Here is a 26,512-nt window from a genome sequence, read left to right on the forward strand (position 1 = left end):
CTTATTTTGCCAGAAGTCTGATTATACCATTGCGATATCTAACCACATTGATTTTCCCCTATGTTTTCGTACTTGGCAGATTATGTAAATACATTAGCTGTCTCTAAGGTGAATAAATTCATAATTTTTTTAATTTTCAGTCCCTGTCTGATTCAAAATTATATCCAAGCCTTGGACCATCTCGGACACCTCGCTCCCTTTTCTTGATCTCTCTGTTTCCATCACAGGGGACGGACTATCGACTGATAGCTACTACATGCCCACCGACCCCCACAGTTATCTGGACTACACCTCCACCCACTGCCTTCTGCAAAAATGGTTTCCCCCTACTTTCAATTTCTCCATCTCCACCACAATCACAAATGCTCTGGATGCTGCATTAGTACTGAGGAAACTAATCTAGACAACAATCTAATCTCCCTTGGGTCACCAGTCTATTTGTACTCGATATAATTTGTTGGATCGGCCATATGTCCTTGTGGACTCTTCACATGTCCACTCTTCACGCTGAGGGCATCCTGCTTTGTGATGGGTGACAACTCCACTGTGCCAAATGAAGATTCAGAACAGAACCAGCTCTGAAAGAGAAAAAAGGGTTGTGGGAACGAAGGTGTTAGTGATGGATCACCTAAAGTAAAATATTGGAGGTGTCGATGTTCATACCTTTGGGTTGTAAGCTACCCAAGCAGAATATGAGGTGCTGATCCTCCAGTTTGTGTGTAGCTCACTCCGGCAATTGAGGAAGCCCAGGACAGAAAGGTCAGTGCGGGAATGGGAAGGGGAGTTAAAATTGTTAGCAAACGGGGCAAAAATAAAAATTTTGAGGTTCTAATTGACAAATCCACCTGTCCCCTACCTCTTCCTGGACATCACTGCGCAAAGTATACAAGTCAATGTTTAAAGCATAACCATCTTCACTAACTTAATCGATGACCTTCACACCGCCGGCCCCTCACGCCACTCAGAAGAGGAGGTCGTTGAATGTGATATTCAGCTCTATTTGCAACTCCGCAGATACTGAGAGCTGAGCAACACATAGGTTTGGAATGATAAGAGGCAAATTTAAATCCCAAATAATAGTATCAGACTACCTCCTGTTGACTTTCAATTTCTTACCATCCCCAAATTCGTGCCTCTCAACATCCTGGAAGCCACCGAGCCAAAAATGTAACTTGTTCAACTGCACAACTGACTACTAGAACAGACCAGAGGTTGAGTGTTCTGTATTTATGGCTTATCTACTGATGCCATAAAGGATTGCCATCTTATTTGAGTGACATCTACCACTCTTGATTTAAGGTGGATGGGAATCCCTCACTGTCCTGACTTGCAAGTTGCAAGTTCCTAGTGTCCAGGTTGTATACCCTCAGGATGGCTGCTATGGAGAGGAGGCGGTCACCCCCCTCTTTGCAAAGTGTGGTTTTGCCAAGAGAGTCTGGAGAAAGATACAAGGGTCCTTGTTACGGTTTATCCCCCACAGCTTCGTAACAGAGAACTCTCAGATTTACGGACTGTTCCCAGGAACACATCCGGAGACGGACATCAAATGCTGCTGGAAGGTCATCAACTCGGTGAATCTTTGGTCTGCCTGAACCCTGTTCTCCTTGCTGGATCTCCCAGCAGAATGCAATGTCCGTCAGGGACTGTTGCTGACTGGCCACCTCCAGACTGCAGGAGGACGTGCTAAGGGATGCACTAAAGCTCGGTGCAGCCAAAGCTCTGTGGTGGAGAACCACAGTCTAGGGTCATACCGCCACGACATAATGGGGGCAGGATCTGATGGAGACTCCACTCAAACAAACTCCAAGTAGCCTTGTGAGTGGCAAGTGGTATAATAGTTTTTGTGAACGTAACGAAATACAATGCTAATGAGTGTATGTATAGCCCCTGAGAATATCAGAAGTGGTTTTGCACAGTTCTTGTTTTGTACATATTTTTTATTTTGAATAAAGTTTATTTTTGGAGGGGGGGGGTGAATTACTGGTTCAAATTCATGAGACTCCATTGAGATGCACACTGAGTATTTTTCTTTTTATCGCATTAAGTAAAAAAAACAACAAAAATCATGATAATGCTTACCATCAACTTCTCTGAAAGAGAATCAGGCCATGTCTGTAATACCTCATCTCTTGAATGGGTAAACTGGAAAAATTAAAACGATGCATGACTTTGAAACTGAAACAGGAGAATTAATGTGTCGGAAGGAACTGCAGATGTTGGTTTACACCAAAGATAGACACAAAATGCTGAAGTAACAGTGGGACAGGCAGCATCCCTGGATAGAAGGAATGGGTGACGTTTCGGGTCGAGACCCTTCTTCAGACTGAAGAAGGCCTCAGTCTTGACCCTAAACATCACCCATTCCTTCTATCCAGAGATGCTGCCTGTCCCACAGTAGAATTAACATTGGGAGAATGACACTAATATATCAAACCTCACCAGATGTGATGCGGTGCTGAAAGATACTTTAAAAGTTGATTTACTGCAGGTTAAATTTTGACCTAATTGTGTAATCTCCATTGATTCTTAAAAATAGAATATACTCTGGCCTCTGTAGGGAATGAGGTTTTCAGGTTGCACGAGAATTGCTTAATAAATCAGTATTATGCAGCGCACACTAATATTCTATGAATAAGCCTTCAAATAAATGACCCAACTATACGTCCTTATCTTTTCAAATAACAATGTTTACCCCAATTCTACATTTTAAAGCTAAGATGTATTAATGCTAAATGTGGCAAAAAATGAATCAAATAATTGACTGTACTCACCATTACATAAAGTACCAAATTGATAACTGCATAAACCTGCGTAAGCATAAAATTAAATTGTCTTTTCACATTTATTCTGCTTAGCAAATCAAATTGATTAATTAAAGAACTACTTATTTTTGCATGTTGCGTGAGAATTCAGAATGCATAAATATCAGATGAATGAATCTGTATCATTGATTTTCTGGGTGAACATCACTTGATGAGTGAGAAGAGGTTCCAAATCAGATAATTTCATTAGAATTTGCTGTTTTATGTTATTCATCTGCTTTGTGTTTTGGAACTGTTTCCAAGAATCATTAGAATGACGCTGATTAATTTGTTCACAAACCAAATCGTTACAGTTTTATTTTTGCTTTTCATGCAGTGAAAAGCCTTTAAAATGTGTGCTCAAGGAATGTGCTGAGAAGTTAGCAGATGTGCTAACAGACATCTTTAACATCTCCCTTAGTCAAGCCATTGTCCCCACATGCCTCAAAACTTCCACAATAATCCCCATAGCGAAGAAACCAGTTGTTGCCTGCCTAAATGACTACCGCCCTGTCGCCCTGACCCCAATAATAATGAAGTGTTTTGAACGCCTGGTGAAACCCCACATTACTGCCAGCCTCCCCTCATCGTTAGACCCCCTCCAGTTTGCCTATCGCCCCAACCGTTCTACAGAGGATGCCATCTCTACCACACTGCACACAGTACTCACGCATCTGGAAAACAAAAACACATACGCCAGAATCCTGTACATTGACTTCAGCTCAGCGTTTAACACCATCATCCCACAGAGACTTGTGGAGAAACTAACCCTGCTGGGCCTCAACACCACCCTGTGTCACTGGATCTTGGACTTTCTGACAGAGAGACCGCAGTCAGTCCGTGTTGGCAAGAACACTTCAGGCTCGATCACGCTGAGCACCGGTTCCCCTCAAGGCTGTGTGCTCAGCCCGCTGTTGTTCACATTGCTCACACATGACTGTGCTGCCAGATTCAGGGACAATAAGATCATAAAATTCGCGGATGACAACAGTGGTGGGACTCATCAGCGGAGATGACGAATCAATGTACAGGGAGGAAGTAAAACAACTAGTGGACTGGTGCGGCAAAAATAATCTAGAATTAAATGTCGACAAAACAAAGGAGATGGTTGTCGACTTCAGGAGGGCGCAGCCAAAGCATACACCTCTCAACATCAGTGGCACCACAGTGGAGAGAGTGGAGAGCATAAAGTTCCTCGGTGTGCAAATTACAGACAGCCTCACCTGGTCCAGGAACACCACTGGGACCGTCAAACGGGCCCATCGGCGACTGCACTTCCTGAGGAAACTAAAACAGGCCTCACTCCCCACCAACATCCTCAGGACTTTCTACAGGGGTACGGTGGAGTCTGTACTCACGTACTGCATAAATACGTGGTACTCCACCTGCAATTGCTTGGACAGGAAGGCTCTGCAGAGGGTAGTGAGGGGAGCAGAGAGGATCATTGGCGTCTCCCTACCCTCGGTACAAGAACTGTTCCAGAGCCGCTGTCTGAAAAAAGCTCAAAGAATTGCTAAGGACAAACTGCACCCCCTCCACATACACCTGGATCTCCTGCCATCAGGCAAGAGATATCGCAGCATCAACGCCCGGACTACAAGACTGCTAAACAGCTTTCTGCCACAGGCTGTGAGGCTGCTAAACAGTCACTCTGTACTCACAGTCACCTGATTCTGCGGCTTGGCACGGACACTTTAATAACTGGCACTGACCACTCAAATCAGCCGCCCCGGACATTTTTATGATTGGTTTTACTGTATTTTAACGTCGTTGTTTTACCTGCTTTTAACTATTTATACTGTTCCATCAGGGACTGGATTGTTTTTTAGTGTTATTATGTGTGAAACGTTTTAAATTTCATGTGCGATGCTCCGGTATCCCCTGGGAAACGCCTTTTCATTTTGCACTGTACAACTGTTGCTTGCAAGATGACAATAAAGGTTGATTGATTGATTGATTGAAAACAATCTCATTATGAATCTCTTCCTATGCTAAACTTTAGGAAGAAACTGGGTGAATTTTTCCAGACGAAGTATGATTGGGATTTGTTGGCTGCCCGTTCCATTTGGGCTTTTGGACCCGATACCACAGGCCCCAACATCTTGGTTGATGATACTCTACCGTCTGAAGTAAGTCCATCCATTAAAGAAAGGGCCTTTTCCCTGATTGATCTATTTATTGTATTTTCATAGTAGTAAATGACATTTCATGAAAGAAATCGCAACATCTGTCCCCTCACCCTACTCTGCCATTCAAGAAGATCATAGTTGATCATGCTACCTCAAAGTCTGAGGTAGTATGATCAATACTCTCTCCCTATACTGTTGATTTCTCTAATCTTCAGAAATCTTTAATATTCTACTTTGAATGTCTGATTCTCCCTAGCCATTCGGCACAGAGAATGTGAAAGAATCACCAACAGGAGAAATTTCTTTTCAGTCTTGTGTGAGGACTCCTTAATTTGAGACCAAGTCAAGTCAAGTCATTTATTGTCTGGTGTCCCAGATAGGACGATGAAATTCTTGCTTGCTGCAGCACAACAAAATATTGTAAGCATAAATACAGAACAGTTCAGTGCATGAGCTCCGATTCCAAATTTGATAGCCAGGGCAAATATTATTCTAAATCTATGTTGTTGAGTCCTGTCATAGTTTTAATATATTTTAATGAGGTCACCTCAAATTTTTCCAGCTATAGAGAATATGTGCTTGGGCTGCTCAATTTCTCATGTAACATTCACACCATTCCAGGAAACAATTTGGTGAAAGTTCACTGTGTTTCCCCCTAAAGTAAATACATTGCTTTTAGGTAAGTGGTCCAAACTTGTGTACTCCACTCCAGGAGTGCTTTCAATAAGATTCTACATAACTCTACTAAGATATTTTTAATGTTTACTCAAATTTCTCCACAATAAAGACGAGCAAATCATTTACCTTCCCATTTACCAGTCATATCTATTTGTTTGTCACCTATCTCTTTGAATATCAGCATTTACCCATTTTTCATAATTTAAAAGAATCTCAGCATTCCTGTTGACTAGAGATCCAGCTTCAACACCATAATTCCAACCAAACTCATCACCTTGGAACCAAACTCAGCATCTCATTCTGCAACTGAATCCTCGACCTCCTGACATGCAGGCCACAATAAGGGTAGGCATCAACTGCTCCTCCACGATAATCCTCAACACCAGTACCATGTAATGCTGTGTACTCAGCCACTCAGTATACTCCCTATACACTCACAACTGTGTGGCCAAAGTCTCTTTCAGCCCCATCTACAAGATTGTAGATGATACCACAGCATTGAGCCGAATTTCAAACACCAATGCGACAGAGTAACAGGAAGAAGATAGTGAATTTAGTGACATAGTGTCAGAACAACAACCTCTCCCCCTTTGTAATGAAAATGAGGGAACTGGTCGTCGACTTCAGGAAGCGGGGTGAAGTATTGCCCCTGCCTGTATCAATGACACTGAGGTGGAGAGGGTCGAGTGCTTCAGGTGTAACAACAGTATGTCAACAACACCAAAAATCTGTCCTAGTCCAACCGCATTGATGCTGCAATTAATAAAGCACGTCAATCCGTTTACTTCCTCGAAATTCTACAGGTCCCGATGGGTTTTAGCAACTTTTGAAGATGCACCAAAGAAAGTATCCAATCCGGTTGCATCATAGACGAAGTGTTTCGACCCAAAACCTTTCCTATTTCCTTTGCTCCATAGATGCTGCTTCACCCGCTGAGTTTCTCCAGCATTTTTGTCTACCTTCGATTTTCCACCATCTGCAGTTCCTTCTTAAGCATCATAGCTTGGTATGGCCACTGCATTGCCCAAGATTGTGAACACTGACCAGTATATCTTGTAGACCCATCTTCTCCTCCATTTACTCTGTAGCTGTAACACTGCATACACACATTCTATCTTTGTTTCTCTTTTGCACTACCTTGCCATATATACAGTGCCCTCCATAATATTTGGGACAAAGTCCCATCATTTATTTATTTGCCTCTGTACTCCACAATTTGAGATTTATAATAGAAAAAAAATCACATGTGGCTAAATTGCACATTGTTAGATTTTATTAAAGGGTATTTTTATACATTACAGCAGTATTTATACATAGTCCCCCCCCCCCCCCTCCCCCCATTTCAAGGCACCATAATGTTTGGGACACAGCAATGTCATGTAAATGAAAGTAGACATGTTTAGTATTTAGTTGCACATCCTTTGCGTGCAATGACTGCTTAAAGTCTGCGATTCATGGACATCACCAGTTGCTGGGTGTCTTCTCTGGTGATGCTCTGCCAGGCCTGTATTGCAGCCATCTTTAGCTTATGCTTGTTTTGGGGGCTAGTCCCCTTCAGTTTCCTCTTCAGCATATAAAAGATGCTTGATTGAGTTCAGATCGGATGATTGACTTGGCCACTCAAGAATTTACCATTTTTGAGCTTTGAAAAACTCCTTTGTTGATTTAGCTGTATGGGTGGGATCATTGTCTTGCTGTAGAATGAACCGCCGGCCAATGAGTTTTGAGGCATTAGTTTAAACTTGAGCAGATAGGATGTGTCTATACACTTCAGAATTCATTATGCTACTATCATCAGCAGTTGTATCATCAATAAAGATGAGTGGGCCTGTACCTTCAGCAGCCATACATGCCCAGGCCATAACACCCCCACCACCCATTCACAGATGAGGTGGTATGCATTGGATCTTGGGCAGTTCCTTCTCTCATCCATACTTTGCTCTTGCCATCACTCTGATATGTTAATCTTCGTCTCATCTGTCCACAAGACCTTTTTCCAGAACTGTGGTTGCTCTTTCAAGTACTTCTTGGCAAACTGTAATCTGGCCATCCTATTTTTGCAGCTAACCAGTGATTTGCATCTTGCAATGTAGCCTCTGTATTTCTGTTCATGAAGTCTTCTGCGGACGGTGGTCATTGACAAATCCACACCTGAAGAGTGTTTCTGACCTGTCGGACAGGTGTTTGGGAATTTGTCTTTACTATAGAAAGAATTCTTCTGTCATCAGCTGTGGAGGTCTTCCTTGGCCTGCCAGTCCCTTTGTGATTAGTAAGCTCACCAGTGCTCTTTCTTCTTCATTATGTTCCAAACAGTTAATTTTGGTAAGCCTAAGGTATGGCTGATGTCTCTAACAGTTTTATTCTTGTTTCTCAGTCTGATAATGGCTTCTTTGACTTTCATTGGCACAACTTTGGTCCTCATGTTGATAAACAGCAATAAAAGTTTCCAAATGTGATGGAAAGACTGGAGGAAAGACTAGGTGCTGAGAGCTCTCTTATACCTGCATTAAGGATGCAATTAAACACACCTGAGCAATTACAAACGCCTGTGAAGCCATGTGTCCCAAACATTATGGTGCCCTGAAATAGGGGGACTATGTATAAACACAGCTGTAATTTCTACATGGTGAAAACAAAATGTATAAAAATACGCTTTCATAAAATCTGACAATGTGCACTTTAACCACATGTGATTTTTTTTCTATTACAAATCTCAAATTGTTAGATAACAGAGGCAAATAAATAAATGATGGGTCTTTGTCCCAAACGTATAGAGGATACTGTATGTACTGACATATGGAATGAATTGGCTGGAAGGATCACACTTTCCACCACTTTTTACTCCATCTGCCACGTTGTTGCCCAATCACCTAACTGCATTTATCCCGCGAAGCCTCTTTGTGACCTGCATTCCCACTAGGTTTTGTGTCATCAGGAGACTTGGAAATGTTAGGTTTGGTCCCTTCAGCCGTATCATTGGCATGGATTATGAATGGTTGTGATCCAAGTGTGCTTCCTTACTTATTCCCACTTACCACAGTCTTATCTAAGAAACTGTTTATTTAATAACTTAATAACATTTCGTTTGACTCCTCCCATTTCCTCCAAATACAAGGCGTAGCTATGGGCATGCGCATGGGCCCTAGCTATGCCTGCCTCTTTGTAGGGTACGTCGAACAATCCTTGTTCGAGATGTGCCAGGGCCCCATCCCCGACCTCTACCTCCGCTACATCGACAACTGCATTGGTGCTACCTCCTGCACCCACACAGAACTCACTGACTTCATCCATTTCACCACTAACTTCCATCCGGCACTCAAATACACCTGGACCATTTCCGACACTTCCCTACCATTTCTTGACGTCACTATCTCCATCGCAGGTGATAGACCTCTGACCGACATCCACTATAAACCCACTGACTCCCATGGCTATCTGGACTACACTTCTTCCCACCCTGCTTCCTGTAAGGACTCCATCCCCTACTCCCAATTCCTCCGCCTACGCCGCATCTGCTCCCAGGATAAGGTGTTCCAAACTAGGGCATCGGAGATGTCCTCATTCTTCAGGGAGCGGGGGTTCCCCTCCTACCATAGATGAGACTCTCACCAGGGTCTCTTCGATACCCCGTAACACTGCTCTCTCTCCCCATCCCCCCACTCGTAACAAGGGCAGAGTCCCCCTAGTCCTCACCTTCCACCCTAACAGCCATCACATACAACAAATAATCCTCCGTCATTTTCGCCACCCCCAACGTGACCCCACCACTCGCCACATCTTCCCATCTCCTCCCCTGTCTGCTTTCCGCAGAGACCGCTCCCTCCGTAACTCCCTGGTTAATTCATCCCTTCCCACCCGAACCACCCCGTCCCCAGGCACTTTCCCTTGCAACCACAAGAAATGCTACACTTGTTGCTTTACCTCCTCCCTTGACTCCATTCAAGGACCCAAGCAGTCGTTCCAGGTGCGACAGAGGTTCACCTGCACCTCCTCCAACCTCATCTATTGCATCCGCTGCTCTAGATGTCAGCTGATCTACATCGGTGAGACCAAGCATAGGCTTGGCGATCGCTTCGCCGAACACCTCCACTCGGTTCGCAATAACCAACCTGATCTCCCGGTGGCTCAGCACTTCAACTCCCCCTCCCATTCCCAATTCGACCTTTCTGTCCTGGGCCTCCTCCATGGCCAGATTGAGGACCACTGGAAATTGGAGGAGCAGCATCTCATATTTCGCTTGGGTAGTTTGTACCCCAGCGGCATGAACATTGACCTCCAATTTCAGGTAGCCCTTACTGTCTCGTCCTCTTCTCAGCTCTCCCTCAGCCCTCTGGCTCTTCTTCCTTTCGTCTTCCCCCCCCCCCACCCTACATCAGTCTGAAGAAGGGTTTCGCCTCATCTATTGCATCCGAATGATGTCGCCTATTTCCTTCGCTCCATAGATGCTGCCGCACCCGCTGAGTTTCTCCAGCATTTTTGTCTACCTTCGATTTTCCAGCATCTGCAGTTCCTTCTTAAACAAACTGTTATTTTATATTCTTTGTTTTTAGTCTGTTAACTGACTTGCAAGTATATTATGCCCAATTCAATGTTCTATAAACTAAGACATAAAGTGTTGGAGTAACCTGCAGCACTTGGTGACTTTTTTGTAAATCAGCACCTGCAGTCTCTTGTGTCTACACTCTATGTAATGCAATCTTGCTCACTAACCTGTATGAGACAAAAATGATCCGAAAGTCTCAAGTGAACCATATTCTGCCTCATCTACTGTGCTGTATAGGTAATCAAAAATCAATTGATAAGTCAAACATGATTTCTGTTTCATATATCAATATTTTTACTCAATCACATCATCCCTAAGTGCCATTATATTGCATTCTTTATTACAGATTTCGGCATTTTCCTATCTACCAATGCTAGCCCAATGAGCCAATAATTGTTCTTCCCTTTCTTGAAAGGTGATATCAAACATCCAACTCTCTAATTTGCAAATGCCTTTTAAACATTGTAATAGTATCTGCCTCCAGTACCTTCTATGGCAGCTCTTTACAAATATTCACCATCCTCTGTGTGAGAAATGTGTCCCCCAGTTATTATTTAAACTTCTTCCCTCTCACCTTGAATATATCCCCTCTATTTCTAGACTCCCCTCCTGGGGAAAAAAATTGTGATTATTTGATGCCTATGAAAGCAAGCATACCCAATGCCTTTTACACTATCCATCTGTGTCACCACTTTCCTGGAGCTATGAACTATCTGTACATCAAAGTAGCAAAGGTTTCTGCCATTTCACTATACAGTTGACCAGAATTTAACCCAAAATTCATTACCACACATTTGGCTGGATTAAATTCTCTCTGCCACAGCTCCACCCAATTTTCCAACTGAACTATGTCCCACTGTATCTTTTAACAACCTTCTTTGTTATCCACAACTGATACATACGTATACAGTGCATTCAGAACGTATTCAGACCCTGTCACTTTTTCCACATTTTGTTACGTTACAGCCTTATTTTAAAATGGATTAAATGCATTTTGTTTTATCATCAGTCTACACACAATACCCCAGAATGAAGAAGCGAAAACGGGTGTTTAGAAATTTTAACAAGGACAGAGTTCCCCTTGTCCTCCCCTTCCACCCCATCAGCCGTCGCATACAGCATATAATCCTCCAACACTTTCGCCACCTCCAACAGGATCCTACTAGCGACATCTTCCCATCTCCACCCCTTTCCGCTTTCCGCAGAGGCCGTTCCCTCCAAAACTCCCTGGTCAATTCGTCTCTTCCCACCCAAACCACCCGCTCCCCAGGTACTCTCCCCTGCAACCGCAGGACATGCAACACCTGTCCCTTTACTCCCCCCTCGACTCCATCCAAGGATCCAAACAGTCTTTCCAGGTGAGGCAGAGGTTCACTTGCATCTCCTCCAACCTCATCTACTGTATCCGCTGTTCCAGGTGTCAACTTCTCTACAACAGCGAGACCAAGCGCAGGCCTAACTTAACTCTGTCTTAACTTACCTGATCTCCCGTTTTCTCAGCATTTAACTTTCCTTCCATTCCCAATCTGACCTTTCTGTTCTGGTCTTCCTCCATTGTCAGAGTGAGGCCCAGCGCAAATTGGTGGAACAGCACCTCATATTTCGCTTGGTAGTTTGCACCCCAGCGGTATGAACATTGACGTATCTAACTTCAGAAAGCCCTTGCTTTCACTCTCCATCCCCTTCCCATCCCCAGTTCTCCTACTGTCTCCGACTACATTCTATCTTTGTCCCGCCCCCTCCCCTGACATCAGTCTGAAGAAGGGTCTCGACCTGAAACGTCGCCCATTCCGTCTCTCCAGAGATGCTGCCTGTCCTGCTGAGTTACTCCAGCATTTTGTGTCTACCTTCGATTTAAACCAGCATCTGCAGTTTTTATTATATATATAAAAACAACAAAGGTCCCAACACTGATTCCTGTGATACACCCCTTGTATAGATTTATAGTCAGAAAACACCAATCCACCACTAACCCCTCTCCTATTTCCAAACCAATTTTGGATCCATTCCAACAACACACCTTGACCAGCTGTTCCTGCCCGCCATGTCCAGAGTGGTACCTATGAGTTTACTCTCCTATCCTGTTTTCCCTTTATCAATTTCTTGGTCATCCTTTGCTGAATTCTAAATACACACTATTTCTAGGCCGTTGTTTCTGACAACTTTCTAAACCTTTTTCTTATATTAAGTGCTCTTTTTACCTGTTTTCCATGGCTGTACCACTCTTCCTGTTATATTTGTTTAGTCACAAAAGAATATAAATTTGAACAAAATCATGTAATATTTCCGCAGTGTGAACTATTACCTAGCCTATGCTGGAATCTGTCATATTACCTACATCACAGCTTCATTATTTATAACTTATAGGTGGATAAAGCACTTTTGGGTTATGTGAAAGACAGCATTGTCCAGGGATTCCAGTGGGGAACACGAGAAGGACCACTTTGTGATGAGCGTATGTATTAACTAGTGTAAAATCTAATGATTTCGTTTATTTTCTATGTAATAGGTCGTAATTGCTCCCAACGTTTAAAGTAGAAGCATGCAAATTGGAGATATTTTGTTATTGTCTTATTATAAAAAGTTTATTCATTGATTCCCCAAATGTTTGACACTTGCACTCATAACTTTTTTGCAAGACAATGCCATGCAAAGTTGGGGCTGAATCTGTAATAAATTATGGATTGCAATTAAATAGATTTTCTACTATATTTTCCTCAATACATTGCAAAAATAAAACTAAAGTAAACTTGAAGAAAATGTAATTCCAACAAATCTGGGGCAGTGTACTTCATATTTAATGTTGGAGCAATAGTCTGTGTACATGGATACTTGAAAGTGAACTTTGACTATATTACGCCTAATGAAAGTGGAATTTGTTTGCTTTAGTGAGAGGAAAATATATTGGAACAGCAGTCCTTTGGGAATTTTCCATCTCACAATTAATTTGATTGTATGAGTGAGAGAGGCTCTGTGAACATGGCAAGTTGCAGGCTAATTTATCCAAGGAGTGAAGCAAGCAAATGATGATGTTTAGAAAAAGACACAAAGTGTATTATAACTCAGCACGTCAGGCAACATGCCTGGAGAATTTGGATATGTGATGTTTCGGGTCGAGACCCTATCCGTGTTCTCCAGAAATGCTGCCTGGCCTGCTGGGATACTTTGTCTCTTTTATTGTAAACCAGCATCTGCAGTTCCTTGTGACAACACAGGATAATTTGATGCTCTTACAAGAGGACTGAATTGGTAAGAAACTTCATCCCATCACAGGATCAAGACAATTTCCACCCTGAATCAATTAAAAAATATATGTACCCATTTTCTATGCTAATCAATCACTGGAATTCCACAGATTGGCATTAAAGAAAGTAATTGCATTTATATAGCGCATCTGACTCTCTCGGGCCATCGCAAACGATCTTGTAGTCAATTAAGTACTTTTTGAGTGTAGTTACCATTGTAATGTAGAAAACATTATGACATATTGTTGCTCTGCAGCTCTGACAATATAATATTGATCAGATAATGTGCCTCGTCCTCTCCCTAAGTACTGTAGTGTCACCATAGATTTGTATAAGTATGGATTTAAAGGTGATTTGGCCAATCTCCTTCGTGGTACAGCTTGAGCTATTGACTTCACAGAGTTTGTGGGCTTACATACAAAGGAGATTCATCTGCAGCATTGTAAAGATTAAAAAAGAAACTTAGGATTGATAATATAAAATAGTAAAAAAAAATAATCACCAGCTAAAATGGAGCTCCAAACACACAGAAAATTCCATGAAGATAGACACAAAAAGCTGGAGTAATTCAGCAGGACCTGGAGAGAAGGAATGAGTGACGTTTCGGGTCGAGACCCTTCTCAGACCCGAAACAATGGAGCAGGTCGAGACTGTTCATCAGACTGGAATCAAAATTTATTGTATGCTGCAACGGGGGTACTTTAGGATGATTCTGGATAGATAAATGGTCTTTGTTCATGTAAACTCAATGAATGTATTCAGAGATTTAGGGCAGCACGGCGGCGCAGCGGTAAAGTTGCTGCCTTACAGGTCCAGAGACCCGGGTTCAATCCTGACTATACGTGCTGTCTGTAAGGAATTTGTATGTTCCCCCTGTGACCATGTGTGTTTTCTCAGGATGCCCCGGTTTCCTCCCACACTGCAAAGACGTACAGGTATATGGATTAATTGGCTTCTGTAAATTGTCCCTAGTGTGTAGGATTGTGCTAGTGTACGGGTGATAGTTGATCTGTGTGAACTCTCTGGGGGTTGGAGCATCTCGGTGGGCCGCTGCATCTCTAGAGTCTAACGTAAAGATTGGATATAAGTAATAAAAACTTTTTCATTTAAGAGATCCTTCAAAATTATTGTCAAATAGCAGTTATGTTAAGTGTCACATCCCAAAACATCACCAATCCATTTTCCCCGGGATCCTGCCTGACCCACTGAGTTACTACCACACTTTGTGTCATTTTGAGCAGTTTTACTCATGTGGACATGCAACCATTATGTTCATAAATAAAATCTTTAAAACCTATGATACAATTAAAATATGTCAATCTGGCAACATTGGTTGAAGAATAGATGTTGACCAGAGGAACAATTTGCTTTTCTAATTAACTCCTAGGATGTTGAATAAATGTTGAATACATTTCTACAAGTACTGTATGGACAGTTAAATTAAGTTATAATTGCAATTATATGGAAGTGCATCGTCCCCTCATTATACTTGGCATAGAGCAAGCACCGATAACGTCAAGATTATAAAAATAAAGTTAAATAATGATTTACTGATAAATAAACTGTTTCCATTTGAGTGCTAAACTCATTTCACCAGTATCCATGAATAATAATTGTATAGCAATATTTTTGCAAAACTATAAGTTTTGAATCAAAAATGGCAATGTTGTAGTATTGAAATTCGAATGCTTTATTTCACAGTATAAACTGATTTTACGTTGAAGGTGTCTGAGGATTTGTGTTGTTTTTATGCAGCAATTCGTAATGTGAAGTTCAAGATTCTTGATGCAGTGATTGCACAGGAGCCGTTACACAGGGGTGGAGGACAAATTATTCCCACAGCCAGGCGAGTCGTGTATTCCGCTTTCTTGATGGTAAGCATTTCCAGTCAACGTTTTGTCACTTGGGGTGCTCAATTAATTCACCAGATCACTGCGTATTTTAGTAATGGGCCAGTCCCACTTAGTCGATTTTTTGGGTGACTACAGGCGACTGCTGCAAAATTTTCAACATGTTGAACATTTTTCAACGACAGTGGCGACAATTTTTGCTGTCATAGGTTGACGTATGTGGTGTCGTAGGTGAACTCCATTAAAACTAGTCCCTGGCAGTCGCCTAAGTGGGACAGGCCCATAAGATTACACAAAAGCTTGCATGGTGGAATTTGTTTTATTATGCAAAATATTTGATCGATTTGTGAGCGAAATGTCTGGTAGTTTTTCTTGTCTCTGCACTGCCTCTCCCAAGTTAAGCGTATGGCAGGGAGTTTCACTGTTTCGTTGCAGCTGAGACTGATCTAAATAAATGCACATGTAACTTCTAGCTGCAGGGCAGCACAGTGGCACAGCTGCTACCTCACAGCGGCGGAGGCCCAGCTTTGATCCTGACCTCAGGTGCTGTCTGTGGAGTTTGTACGTTCTCTCTTTAGCCACGTGGGTTAACTCAAGGTGTTCCGGTTTCCGCCCACATCCCAAAACCGTGCAGTTAATTGGCATCTGTAAATTGGTCTTAGTGGTTAGGATGTGGATGGGAAAGAAGGATAATATGGTCGGCATGTGCTCGATGGGCTGAAGGGCCTGTTTCAATGCTGTATCTCTAAACATATGGGATACCAAACAAAAGTGAGATTTTCCTGTCCTGGAAATGTATTCACATGAACAATTTATCAGTTCATTAGTTTGTAAAATATCTACCAAAATACTGTAGGTGTCCTGTAGGATTACTCATGAATAATCCATTTGTTTTACAGGCCACTCCTCGTTTGATGGAACCATATTACTTTGTGGAGGTGCAAGCACCAGCAGACTGTGTATCTGCCGTGTATACTGTCTTAGCTAGGAGAAGGTAAGCAGATTCATGAGTTCCTGTCACGTTTTAATATCTATATTACTAAAAGTCTGTTCTTGACCGGTTTTGGCGATCTGTGCTGCGATTTCCGAGAGAACGCCGCCACCTACGGCCGTCATTTTTGGCCACCTCGCTCAGAGCCCCCCTCCGCCGCATGTGTGCCGAGGATTTTTCCAGTCGATGAAAAATGACAGAGATATCAATGATTTTACAAAATTCCCCATTCTCTCTGCTGCCCCCGCTGGCGGCAGGGGGGATGGACTATAAAACCAGGAAGTGGTGTGCCTCAATTAGTCTGCAAGCTGGAGTAAGGCAGAGGGTCACGTTTCTCTGAGCTGTGAATAACACTGAACACATGTTCACACAACTGTGAGTAAGTACCCTTAATGTGGTTTGAAAATGAAAATATGGTTAAAGTAAAAAAGCACTGCCTGCAAATGGTTGTTTGGGGGGTTTGGGTTGAAATAAAAAGGCACTCTCTCCCTCTCCTCTCCTCTCCTCCACCCCCCCCCCCCCCCCCTTCTCCTCTCCCCCCTCCTCTCCCCCCCTCTCCTCTCCTCTCCCCCCTCTCCTCTCCCCCCCCCCTCCTCTCCCCCCCTCCTCCTCTCCCCCCCCCCTCCTCTCCCCCCCCCTCCTCTCCCCCCCTCCTCTCCCCCCCCTCCTCTCCCCCCCCCTCCTCTCCCCCCCCTCCTCTCCCCCCCCTCCTCTCCCCCCCCCTCCTCTCCCCCCCCCTCCTCTCCCCCCCTGCCTCTCCCCCCCCGCCTCTCCCCCCCCCTCCTCTCCCCCCCCCTCCTCTCCTCTCCTCTCCTCTCCTCCCCCCTCCTCTCCTCTCCCCTCCTCTCCTCTCCCCCCCCCTCCTCTCCCCCCCCCCCCCCCCCCCCCCTCCTCTCCCCCCCTCCTCTCCCCCCCCCTCCTCTCCCCCCCCCTCCTCTCCTCCCCCTCTCCTCTCTGCCCCCCCTCCTCTCCCCCCCCTCCTCCCCCCTCTCCTCTCCCCCCCTGCTCTCTCTCTCCCCCCCTCGTCCTCTCCCCCCCTCTCCTCTCCCCCCCTCTCCTCTCCCCCCCTTCTCCTCTCCCCCCCTCTCCTCTCACCCCCCTCATCCTCTCCCCCCCTCTCCTCTCCCCCCTCTCCTCTCCCCCCCCTCTCGCTCTTCCCCCCCTCTCCTCGTCCCCCCCCTCTCCTCTCCCCCCCCCCTCTCCTCTCCCCCCCCCTCTCCTCTCCTCCCCTCCCCTCTCCTCTCCTCTCCCCTCCTCCCCTCCCCTCTCCTCTCCTCTCCCCCCCCTCTCTCTCTCCCTCTCCCCCCCTCTCTCCTCTCTCTCCCTCTCTCTCTCTCTCTCCCCCTCTCCTCCCCTCCCTCCCCTCCCCCCCCCCTCCCTCCCTTACCCCCCCCCTCCCCTCCCCCCCCCCCTCCCCCCTACCCCCCTCCCCCTCCCCCTCTCTTCTCCCCACCTCTCCCCCTCCCCCCCTCCCCTCCCCCTCTCCTCTCCCTCCCCCTCACTCCCCCCTCTCCTCTCCTCTCCTCTCTCCTCTCTCTCCTCTCCCCCCCCTCTCCTCCCCCCCCCTCCTCTCCCCCCCTCTCCCTCCCCCCCTCCCTCCCTCTCCCCCCCCTCTCTCCTCTTCCCATCCTGTCTCCTTCCGCCCCCCTGTCCTCACCCCCCCTGTCTCCAACCCCCCCTCTCCTCTCCCCCCCTCTCCACTCTCCCCCCCCTTCTCTTTCTCCCCTCTTTTCTCCCACTCCTCCCCTCCTCCCCTCCCCCACCATCCCACCATTAAACCCCCCTCCCCTCCACACACCCCTTCCCTCCACCCTCCCTGCTCCCCACCTCGCCCCCTCCCCTCACCTCTCCCCCTCCCCTCTCCCCCTCCCCTCACCTCTCCCCCTCCCCTCTTCCCCCCCTCCCCTCACCTCTCCCCCCCTCACTCTCACCCTCTCTCTCTCCTCCCCTCCACCCTCACCTTTCCCCTGTCACCCACCCTCCCTCTTCTCCTCCTCGCCACCCCCCTCTCCCTCTTGCCCCTCTCTCTGTGTCTCTGCCCCTTCTCTCTCTGCCCTCACTCTCTACCCCCCCCTCCCCCCCTCTCTAGATGTGACTGCAAGTTGGGGGCTATGTGTCAGTAGATAGGGTGGTTATGGCGTAAAAGGAACAAATTAATAATATTAATATAATATCAAGGGGGGTAATTAGCGTGAGTGTGGGGGGGGGGGATAGTTAGTGTGTGTGACGCTGCATGCCGCCTCCCCCCCCCACAACCGCACGTTGGGGGAACAGACCCAACGGGTCTGCACTTGGTCTAGTCGTTTATAGATTTAAACCTTGTGCTGTATTCACTGCAGAATAGACTGGGTGCAGAGGAAATCAACTAAAAAAATCTCTGCTGTAGGTTTAAATTACCAAATGATCACATTTTGTTTAAAAACTAATTATCTCATTGTAGACAAAAATGCTGGAGAAACTCAGCGGGTGAGGCAGCATCTATGGAGCGAAGGAAATAGTCAACGCTTCTGGTCGAGACCCTTCTTTTTGTTTAAATACTAATTATATCATTGTTGTCCATTTAAACCAAATAATTATACGACTGGATAACTGAACTTGAACGTTATTGGACAACCCGAATGGAGATATTTATAGTATTTATTTAAGGTACAACTCACACATGGTCAATAGATCGCTACTAGTGTCATGCAATATTCAGATTTAGTTTCCAGACACAAGGAACTACTAATGATGGTTTGCAAAAGAAAGTGCTGGAGTAACTCAGCAGGCCAGGCAGTGACACAAATTTTCGCTTATCCCAGAGTCTGAAGAAGGGTCCTGACCTGAAACATCACCTATCCATATCTCCAGAGATGCTTCCTGACCTGCTGAGTTACTGCAGCATTTTGTATTACTGACTTCTGTCCAATTTTTTTCCTCTTTACCCATTGCTTGCCTGTCTTTTCTTGTTTCCTTCCCTAAGAAACAAATTTGAATTGGATTATTCTTTCACTTGCAGATCTCTGCTACCTCATCCTAGTGACTGTTGCTTGTGATCTGAGGCAGTAGGTTTCCTGTTTCATTGTAGCTGAGATGCTTATTATTTGAAGTTTGCACAACTGCAGTTTCATTCATGACCAGGGCCATGCAAACAGAAGTGAGATTTTATTTTCTCGCTCAGCATGAGGATGATGGAATCTCTTTGCTCAGTAGTTTACCAGGTGATTATTTTACCCTGAGCTATTGCCACATCTAGAGAAATAAAGCTTCACAGCAATGTATGAAATCTCTAAAGACTACGGAATTTGCCCAAGCAATAGTATTCTAGTCTGCAGATCTCCAACCAAATAAGTTGTATTGTGGACATTTCACCTTTGGTATGAATACCAATTTAAACAATACACATTTATCATGGTTTATCGGAGCTTTATGATGAGGATTTGAGTTAAAAATATATTTTTAAATGATACTGCACACAGTCCTTCAAAAGCTGGTCATTGTAAACGTGAGTGGAGAAGATGATCCATCTACAGTGATTTTATGTTTCATCCACAGAGGCCACGTCACACAGGATGCACCAATCCCAGGTTCTCCACTTTATACAATTAAAGCATTTGTACCAGCTATTGACTCGTTCGGTTTTGAGACAGACTTGCGGACACACACTCAAGGACAGGCTTTCTCCCTCTCGGTCTTTCATCATTGGCAGGTGAGAACTTACTATTCATAAGTAAACAGTTGCTCTATATTTTGCATCATATATTTCCTTAATCAATTGATATCAAATAGTTGCATGGCTGTATGCTTGCATGAAAGAGAAGTTTATCGAAGAGATTTAACACATTAAATCAACCATTGTTGCTGCCTCCCACTAGATTGTGTGTGATGTGCTTTACTGAGATACCACAGTGAATATAGTGCCACATACTTAGTGGGTATATTTGCATTTGAAGATCTATAGAGTTTGACTACTGATGCATCAATGAAGCATTTGGAGCGATGCATTGGTACTGATCGGAGTTGGATGTTGTACTTCCCACGATGGCAGTGATGGACTACATTTCAGTTTTTAGTTTTACTTTAGTTTTCTATTGTCACGTGTACCAGGTACTGTGAAAAGCCTTTTGTTTGCGTGATATCCAATCAAAGAAAAGACTATACTAGAATACAATCAAGCCGTCCACAGTGCTCAGATAAAGGATAAGGCATACAGCATTTAGTGCTAGATGTAACATTGACATCCGTTAAAGTCCGATTCAAGATAGTTGAAAGGTCTGCAATGAGGTGTGAAAGACAAACGTGATCACGGCTGCTTTTGTCTTTAAAAAAGAGGCACTAATCCCATGGGTGAATTTGCATTCGATGAGACCTGAATAATTAAATGTCAACATTTTTCAATCCAGTGATTACGAGGCAAATTCAAAATCAGGAAATAAAAATCTTGCATAAGTAAAACTCACTTTGTTGTAAAACCCCAATGAGTTCCATAATCTCCTAACGTAAGGAAATTTATCATCATTGCCAATCTGGTCTGTGGCCAATATCCTTCATTTGCTATCATGTATCTCATGTTCTAAGTCACAGGGTGGTAATAATCTCTGCATGTGGGCATTAAATGGATGTTGTGTAAGTAATGCTGATGCTATGGGAGTTATTTGAATATTGAAATGTGGTTGTACTAAATCCCAAACATGTTCAATAAATACATAAGTTTGTTTGGAGACAGAGTGAAAACAAACATCACTGTAATGATTTAAAGTGATAAAATTATGGTAATTTTAATAGATTGTGCCGGGTGATCCTTTGGACAAAAGCATCGTCATCAGACCCTTGGAGCCACAGCCTGCTCCCCACTTGGCCCGAGAGTTCATGATCAAAACAAGGAGGAGAAAGGTAATTATTACCAGGGCACAGTGTAAAACTAGCATTAACGTTCCACCCTCAGTAACAATAAGTGTGAATTATGCTGCTGCAAAAGCACATTCTTTTCTTGATTACATCGGGAGCATGAGTCACTGTTACCCCATTTTTCATTGCGTCTTTTAAAATTGTTACTTATCCCAGATACTTTTAAGGTTTTGGTTTATTATTGTCATGTGCGGTGACGTACAGTTAAACGTTTTGCTTTCAATGCTATCCATTCAGATCAAATAATGGTGTACATAATATGACGACACGTCCTCTCCCGGCCACAGCCCACTTAAGGGAAATTGGATCAATTTACCCAATCCTATTGACCTACCCCTTATAAACCCTGGAGTCCAGAGGGGAATGAAGTGGTGGGGATGATTCTAGACTCTCTTGTTTGTCTCGCAAAGTGCATTAGATGAGTTCACTGTACTGTGTGTGCTGGGGTATCCATTGTTGATCCCACGATATGACCGACGCCACAATAAATACAACCATATCAAACTTAAGTACAATAGGTAGAGCAAACGTAAAGATACAGGAAGCATAATATAGTTCTCATTGTAACGCACTAGTTCCCATAGGGGTAGAAGTGAATCGGACAGTACCCTAGCTTATGGAATGAGTTCAGATCTGGTAACTGGGGAAGAAGCTGTTCCCGAGTGTGGTGATGCATACTTTTAAGCTCCTGACATGTCACAAGCATTCTTGGATGGATTTGTGTTTTGGTTTTACTTAGCTAACGGCTTGACCTTTTGGGCGGCTGAGATGGAGTATAGACTTTTCATATAGTTAAGGACAAAAGATCTATTCAAGAACAAAGGCCCTTTAGTACAGAAATAATCAAATTCTTAACTGTCTGCATATTTGTTTGTATGGTCAAGATCCAAATGTAAGTCAAAGAAATTAAAACAGGTTGGGAAAGTTGGAATCGTGTGGCCTTTTCACTGAATATTCCACATCAATCTGAGTAATATATGTTTTATGGGCAGCCCCGGTGCAGTTGCTTTTTCTGAATATTGCAAGAAGGATAATATTTTATAACCAGGTGGTGAATGAAAAAATATTTGGAAGGCATAACAACACTCTGAAGATAAAGTAATTTGTTTTCATAAATAAATGGTGGGTTATTCTTGGAAGAGACAACGAAGAAAGATGCACGATAGATGGTTCAACGGTACTTTATTGTCACGTGTATCTAGACACAGTGAAATTCTTCATTGCACACACAATTCAGTTAAATCTTACCATATAAGGAAAAGAGTGCAGCAATTGTAGTATAAGAACAGTAGATCACACTGCAGCACTGCACAAGTCATCACGATTCCAGCACCACTTTGTATACTTCAGGTTTCTAACTTTTTTAATTGTCTAGCCTTATCTTGGCCTTAAAGCCCCATAGTCCAGGCGGTGGTGTTGCATGGGTTGGCTTGGCCTGGCTTTGCTGTCGGTGTCCTCCATCACTGCTCCACCACTCCGTGCCACTGCAGGCTGCATCCAATTTGTGCACTTATCCCACTTCATGCTGATCATAGACGGCGTTAGAGTTGCTGCCTTATTGTTGAGACACGGGTTCGATGCTGACCACGGACGCTGTCTGCACGGAGTTTGTAGGTTCTGTGACCGCATGAATTTTTTCATGGTGCTACGGTTTCCTCCCACAATCCAAAGATGTGCAGGTTTGTAGGTTAATTAGCTTCTGTAAATTGTCCCTAGTGTGCAGGATAGAACTAGTGTACGGATGATCGTTGGTAGGTGGGCCGAATGGCCTATTTCCAAGCATTGTCACTAAACTAAACTTGGGCCTCCAGTGGCACCCGATGCACTTGGAAGAGAATAATGAGAAAAGATGCACAATTGGCTACTTCAATGATACATTGGTACTTTATTGTCACATGCACAGTGCCCTCCATAATGTTTGGGACAAAGATCCATCATTTATTTGTTTGCCTCTGTACTCCACAACTTGAGATTTGTAATAGAAAAAAATCACGAGATTTAAGTGCACATTGTCAGATTTTATTAAAGGCCATTTTTATACATTTTGGTTACACCATGTAGAAATTAAAGCTGTGTTTATACATAGTCCCCCTATTTCAGGGCACCATAATGTTTGGGACACATGACTTCACAGGCGTTTGTAATTGCTCAGGTGTATTTAATTGCCTCCTTAATGCAGGTAGAAGAGAGCTCTCAGTATCTAGTCTTTCCATCACCTTTGGAAACTTTTATTGCTGTTTATCAACATGAGGACCAAAGTTGTGTCAATGAAAGTCAAAGAAGCCATTATCAGTCTGAGAAACAAGAATAAAACTGTTAGTGACAGGCTTACCAAAATCAACTGTTTGGAATATCATGAAGAAGAAAGAAGAAAGCTTACTGATCGCAAAGGGACTGGCAGGCCCAGGAAGACCTCCACAGCTGATGGCAGACGCATTCTCTCTATAATAAAGAAAAATCCCCAAACACCTGTCCGACAGATCAGAAACACTCTTCAGGAGTCAGGTGTGGATTTGCCAATGGCCACTGACAGAAAACTTCATGAACAGAAATACAGAGGCTACACTGCAAGATGCAAACCACTGGTTAGCTGCAAAAATAGGATGGCCAGGTTACAGTTTGCCAAGAAGTACTTGAAAGAACAACCACAATTCTGGAAATAGGTCTTGTGGACAGATGAGACGAAGATTAACTTATATCAGAGTGATGGCAAGAGCAAAGTATGGAGGAGAGAAGGAACTGCCCAAGATCCAAAGCATACCACCTCATCTGTGAAACACGGTGATGGGGGTGTTATGGCCTGGGCATGTATGGCTGCAGAAGGTACTGGCCCACTTATCTTCATTGATGATACAACTGCTGATGGTAGTAGCAAAATGAATTCTGAAGTATATCGACACATCCAACCTGCTCAAGTTCAAACAAATGCCTTGAAACTCATTGGCCGGCGGTTCATTCTACAGCTGAAGAGAAAACTGAAGGGGACTAGCCCCCAAAACAAGCATAAGCTAAAGATTGCTGCGAAGAAGGCAGAGCATCACCAGAGAAGACACCCAGCAACTGGTGATGTCCATGAATCACAGACTTCAAGCAGTCATTGCATGCAAAGGATATGCAACAAAATATTAAACATGACTACTTTCATTTACATGACATTGCTGTGTCCCAAACATTATGGTGCCCTGAAATGGGGGGACTATGTATAAACACTGCTGTAATTTCTACATGGTGAAACCAAAATGTATAAAAATACCCTTTTTTAAAATCTGACAATGTGCACTTTGGCCACATGTGATTTTTTTCTATTACAAATCTCAAATTATGGAGACAGAGGCAAATAAATAAATGATGGGTCTTTGTCCCAAACATTGTGGGGGGGCACTGTACTTGTATACAGTGAATTCTTTATTTTGCATACATTGCAGTGAAGTCTTACTATCGTACCCAAGTTCAAGCGTGCAAGGATTACAGTTTTATTCCCCTGATATTCCCAATAACGCCCCCTAGAATCTACCACTCACCAATACACAATGATCAATTTACAACGACCAATTAACTTGCCAATCTAGCATAGTTGGGAGATACAGCATGGAAACAGGCCCTTCGGCCCACCGAGTCCACGCCGACCATTGATCCCTCGTTGACACTAGTTTTCTGTTATCCTGCTTTCTCATCCACTCCCTACATGTTAGGGGAAAGTTACAGAGGACCAATTAACCTACAAACCTGCACGCCTTTAGGATGTGGAAGGTAACTGAAGCACCCGGAGGAAACCCACACGTTCACAAGGAGAAATTGCAAAGTCCACACAGACGGCACCCAAGATCAGGATTGAACCCTGGTCTCGCGCTGTGGGGCAGAAGCTCTACCAGCTGCGCCACTGTGCCGCCCTGTATCAATGGAGGGCACAGAGTCCAGAAATCTGCATGACCCTGGGGTGTGTGAGGAAACCGAGAACCCTGAGGAAAATCCAGTCGCAGAGAGAATGGGCAAACTGCACACAGACAGTACCAACAGACCGACAGGGTCGAGATTGAACTAGTTGTGAAACAGTATCCGTGCCTTCTTTACCACATTTTCTAACTGATTATCACAAAAAACCTTTTGCCATAGGAGGTATCACAGTCAAATAATAATCTTTAATTATGTAAAAGCCCTGAAATTACTCAGTGTTTATATATACTAGGTTAATTGCCACATTGTATCAAATGTAGCAAATTTAAATATATACATGAAAATGTAAGCATCAATCTGATATGTGATTGTTCCTTCTATTAACAGGGCCTCAGTGAAGATGTTAGTATCAGCAAGTTTTTCGACGATCCTATGTTGCTGGAGCTTGCAAAACAAGACGTGGTCCTTAATTATCCATTGTAACTGGAGCAACAATCTCGGAGCAAGGATGCAATTTTCTTGCAACTCATGGCAGGATTTTGTACATTTTACTGTTTAGACAAAACCACACCGATGCTTGGGAGAGCATGGATTGAATAGGCCAGAAAGTGAGGTGTTCTAAATTTTGTATTTTAGAGTTGCAGGTTCAATGTTTCTTATAGAGGACATTCCAAAATAAAGGTGGTTCATTTTTCTTTCATTTGTTGACTGAGTTTCATTTCAAAAAGAGAACATGATATATTATGCAGGCTTATTTTACAGAGAAAACAGAACATTGTGTCAATGTTCTGCAGATCTGGCAACATCTGTGGTAAGAGAACCAGTTAATGTTTCAGGGTGAAGACTTTCAATGGACGACTTGAACCTAAAACTCTGTTACTCTTTCTACAAATGCTGCCAGACCTGTCGAATGTTTCTAGCACTATGTGTTTATTGAAAATAGGCTCCATTTTTTTTACTGCTAGTTTTACATTAACATCTAACATGGTTATTACAAATTTTAAATGATGTTGGGCAGAAAATAGTTACTCAAAAAATAGTTGAGCACTCACGTGCTCTAAATTGGTTCATTAAAGAACAAGAAATCCTGTGTGCAATGTTGTGCAAATCCAAAACACATTCTTGAAATATACTTTTTCCCACCTAGTCCATGCCGACCAACAAACACCCATGCACATTTGTTCTCTGTTATCCCACGTTCGCAACCACTCCGTACATCAGCGTTTCTCAACCTTTTTCACCCTTGCAGAACCCTTGAAATAATTTTCATGTCTCAGGGAACCCCTACATAAAAATTATTATATATCTTTATTAATCTTTCTTTCTCTTTCATAAAGTTCATAAGGCCAACATAATATATTTTTTCTGATAATTGGTTTAAGCAAATAATAACTTTTTTTCTCAAGTTTCTCTCAAGTTTATTGACAATGCAAAAAAAACTGGAATCTCTTGTTCAAGAGACCTCATAAGGAGGTTTTCATTCACACAAAAAAT

At 43.5% G+C, this 26,512-nt stretch overlaps 1 protein-coding gene across 3 annotated transcripts in view; it reads left to right on the forward strand.

Moving 5' to 3' along the window:
* Positions 1 to 25,718, forward strand: part of eftud2 (elongation factor Tu GTP binding domain containing 2) — a 61,533-nt gene extending 35,815 nt beyond the window's left edge. For 2 of the 3 annotated variants that reach the window (XM_033035385.1, XM_033035383.1), the window contains exons 22-28: positions 4,804 to 4,930; positions 12,519 to 12,606; positions 15,152 to 15,270; positions 16,146 to 16,240; positions 19,772 to 19,925; positions 21,002 to 21,109; positions 25,406 to 25,718. In XM_033035385.1, the coding sequence (XP_032891276.1) occupies positions 4,804 to 4,930; positions 12,519 to 12,606; positions 15,152 to 15,270; positions 16,146 to 16,240; positions 19,772 to 19,925; positions 21,002 to 21,109; positions 25,406 to 25,501 (787 nt within the window). In that variant the 3' untranslated portion in view covers positions 25,502 to 25,718. The remainder of the gene's footprint in view (positions 1 to 4,803; positions 4,931 to 12,518; positions 12,607 to 15,151; positions 15,271 to 16,145; positions 16,241 to 19,771; positions 19,926 to 21,001; positions 21,110 to 25,405) is intronic. The other variant, XM_033035384.1, reaches the window with a different exon arrangement.
* The last annotated feature ends 794 nt before the right edge of the window (positions 25,719 to 26,512 follow it).

The sequence above is a fragment of the Amblyraja radiata genome, chromosome 16, assembly GCF_010909765.2.
Source record: "Amblyraja radiata isolate CabotCenter1 chromosome 16, sAmbRad1.1.pri, whole genome shotgun sequence".
In the NCBI taxonomy this organism is placed as follows: Eukaryota; Metazoa; Chordata; class Chondrichthyes; order Rajiformes; family Rajidae; genus Amblyraja; species Amblyraja radiata.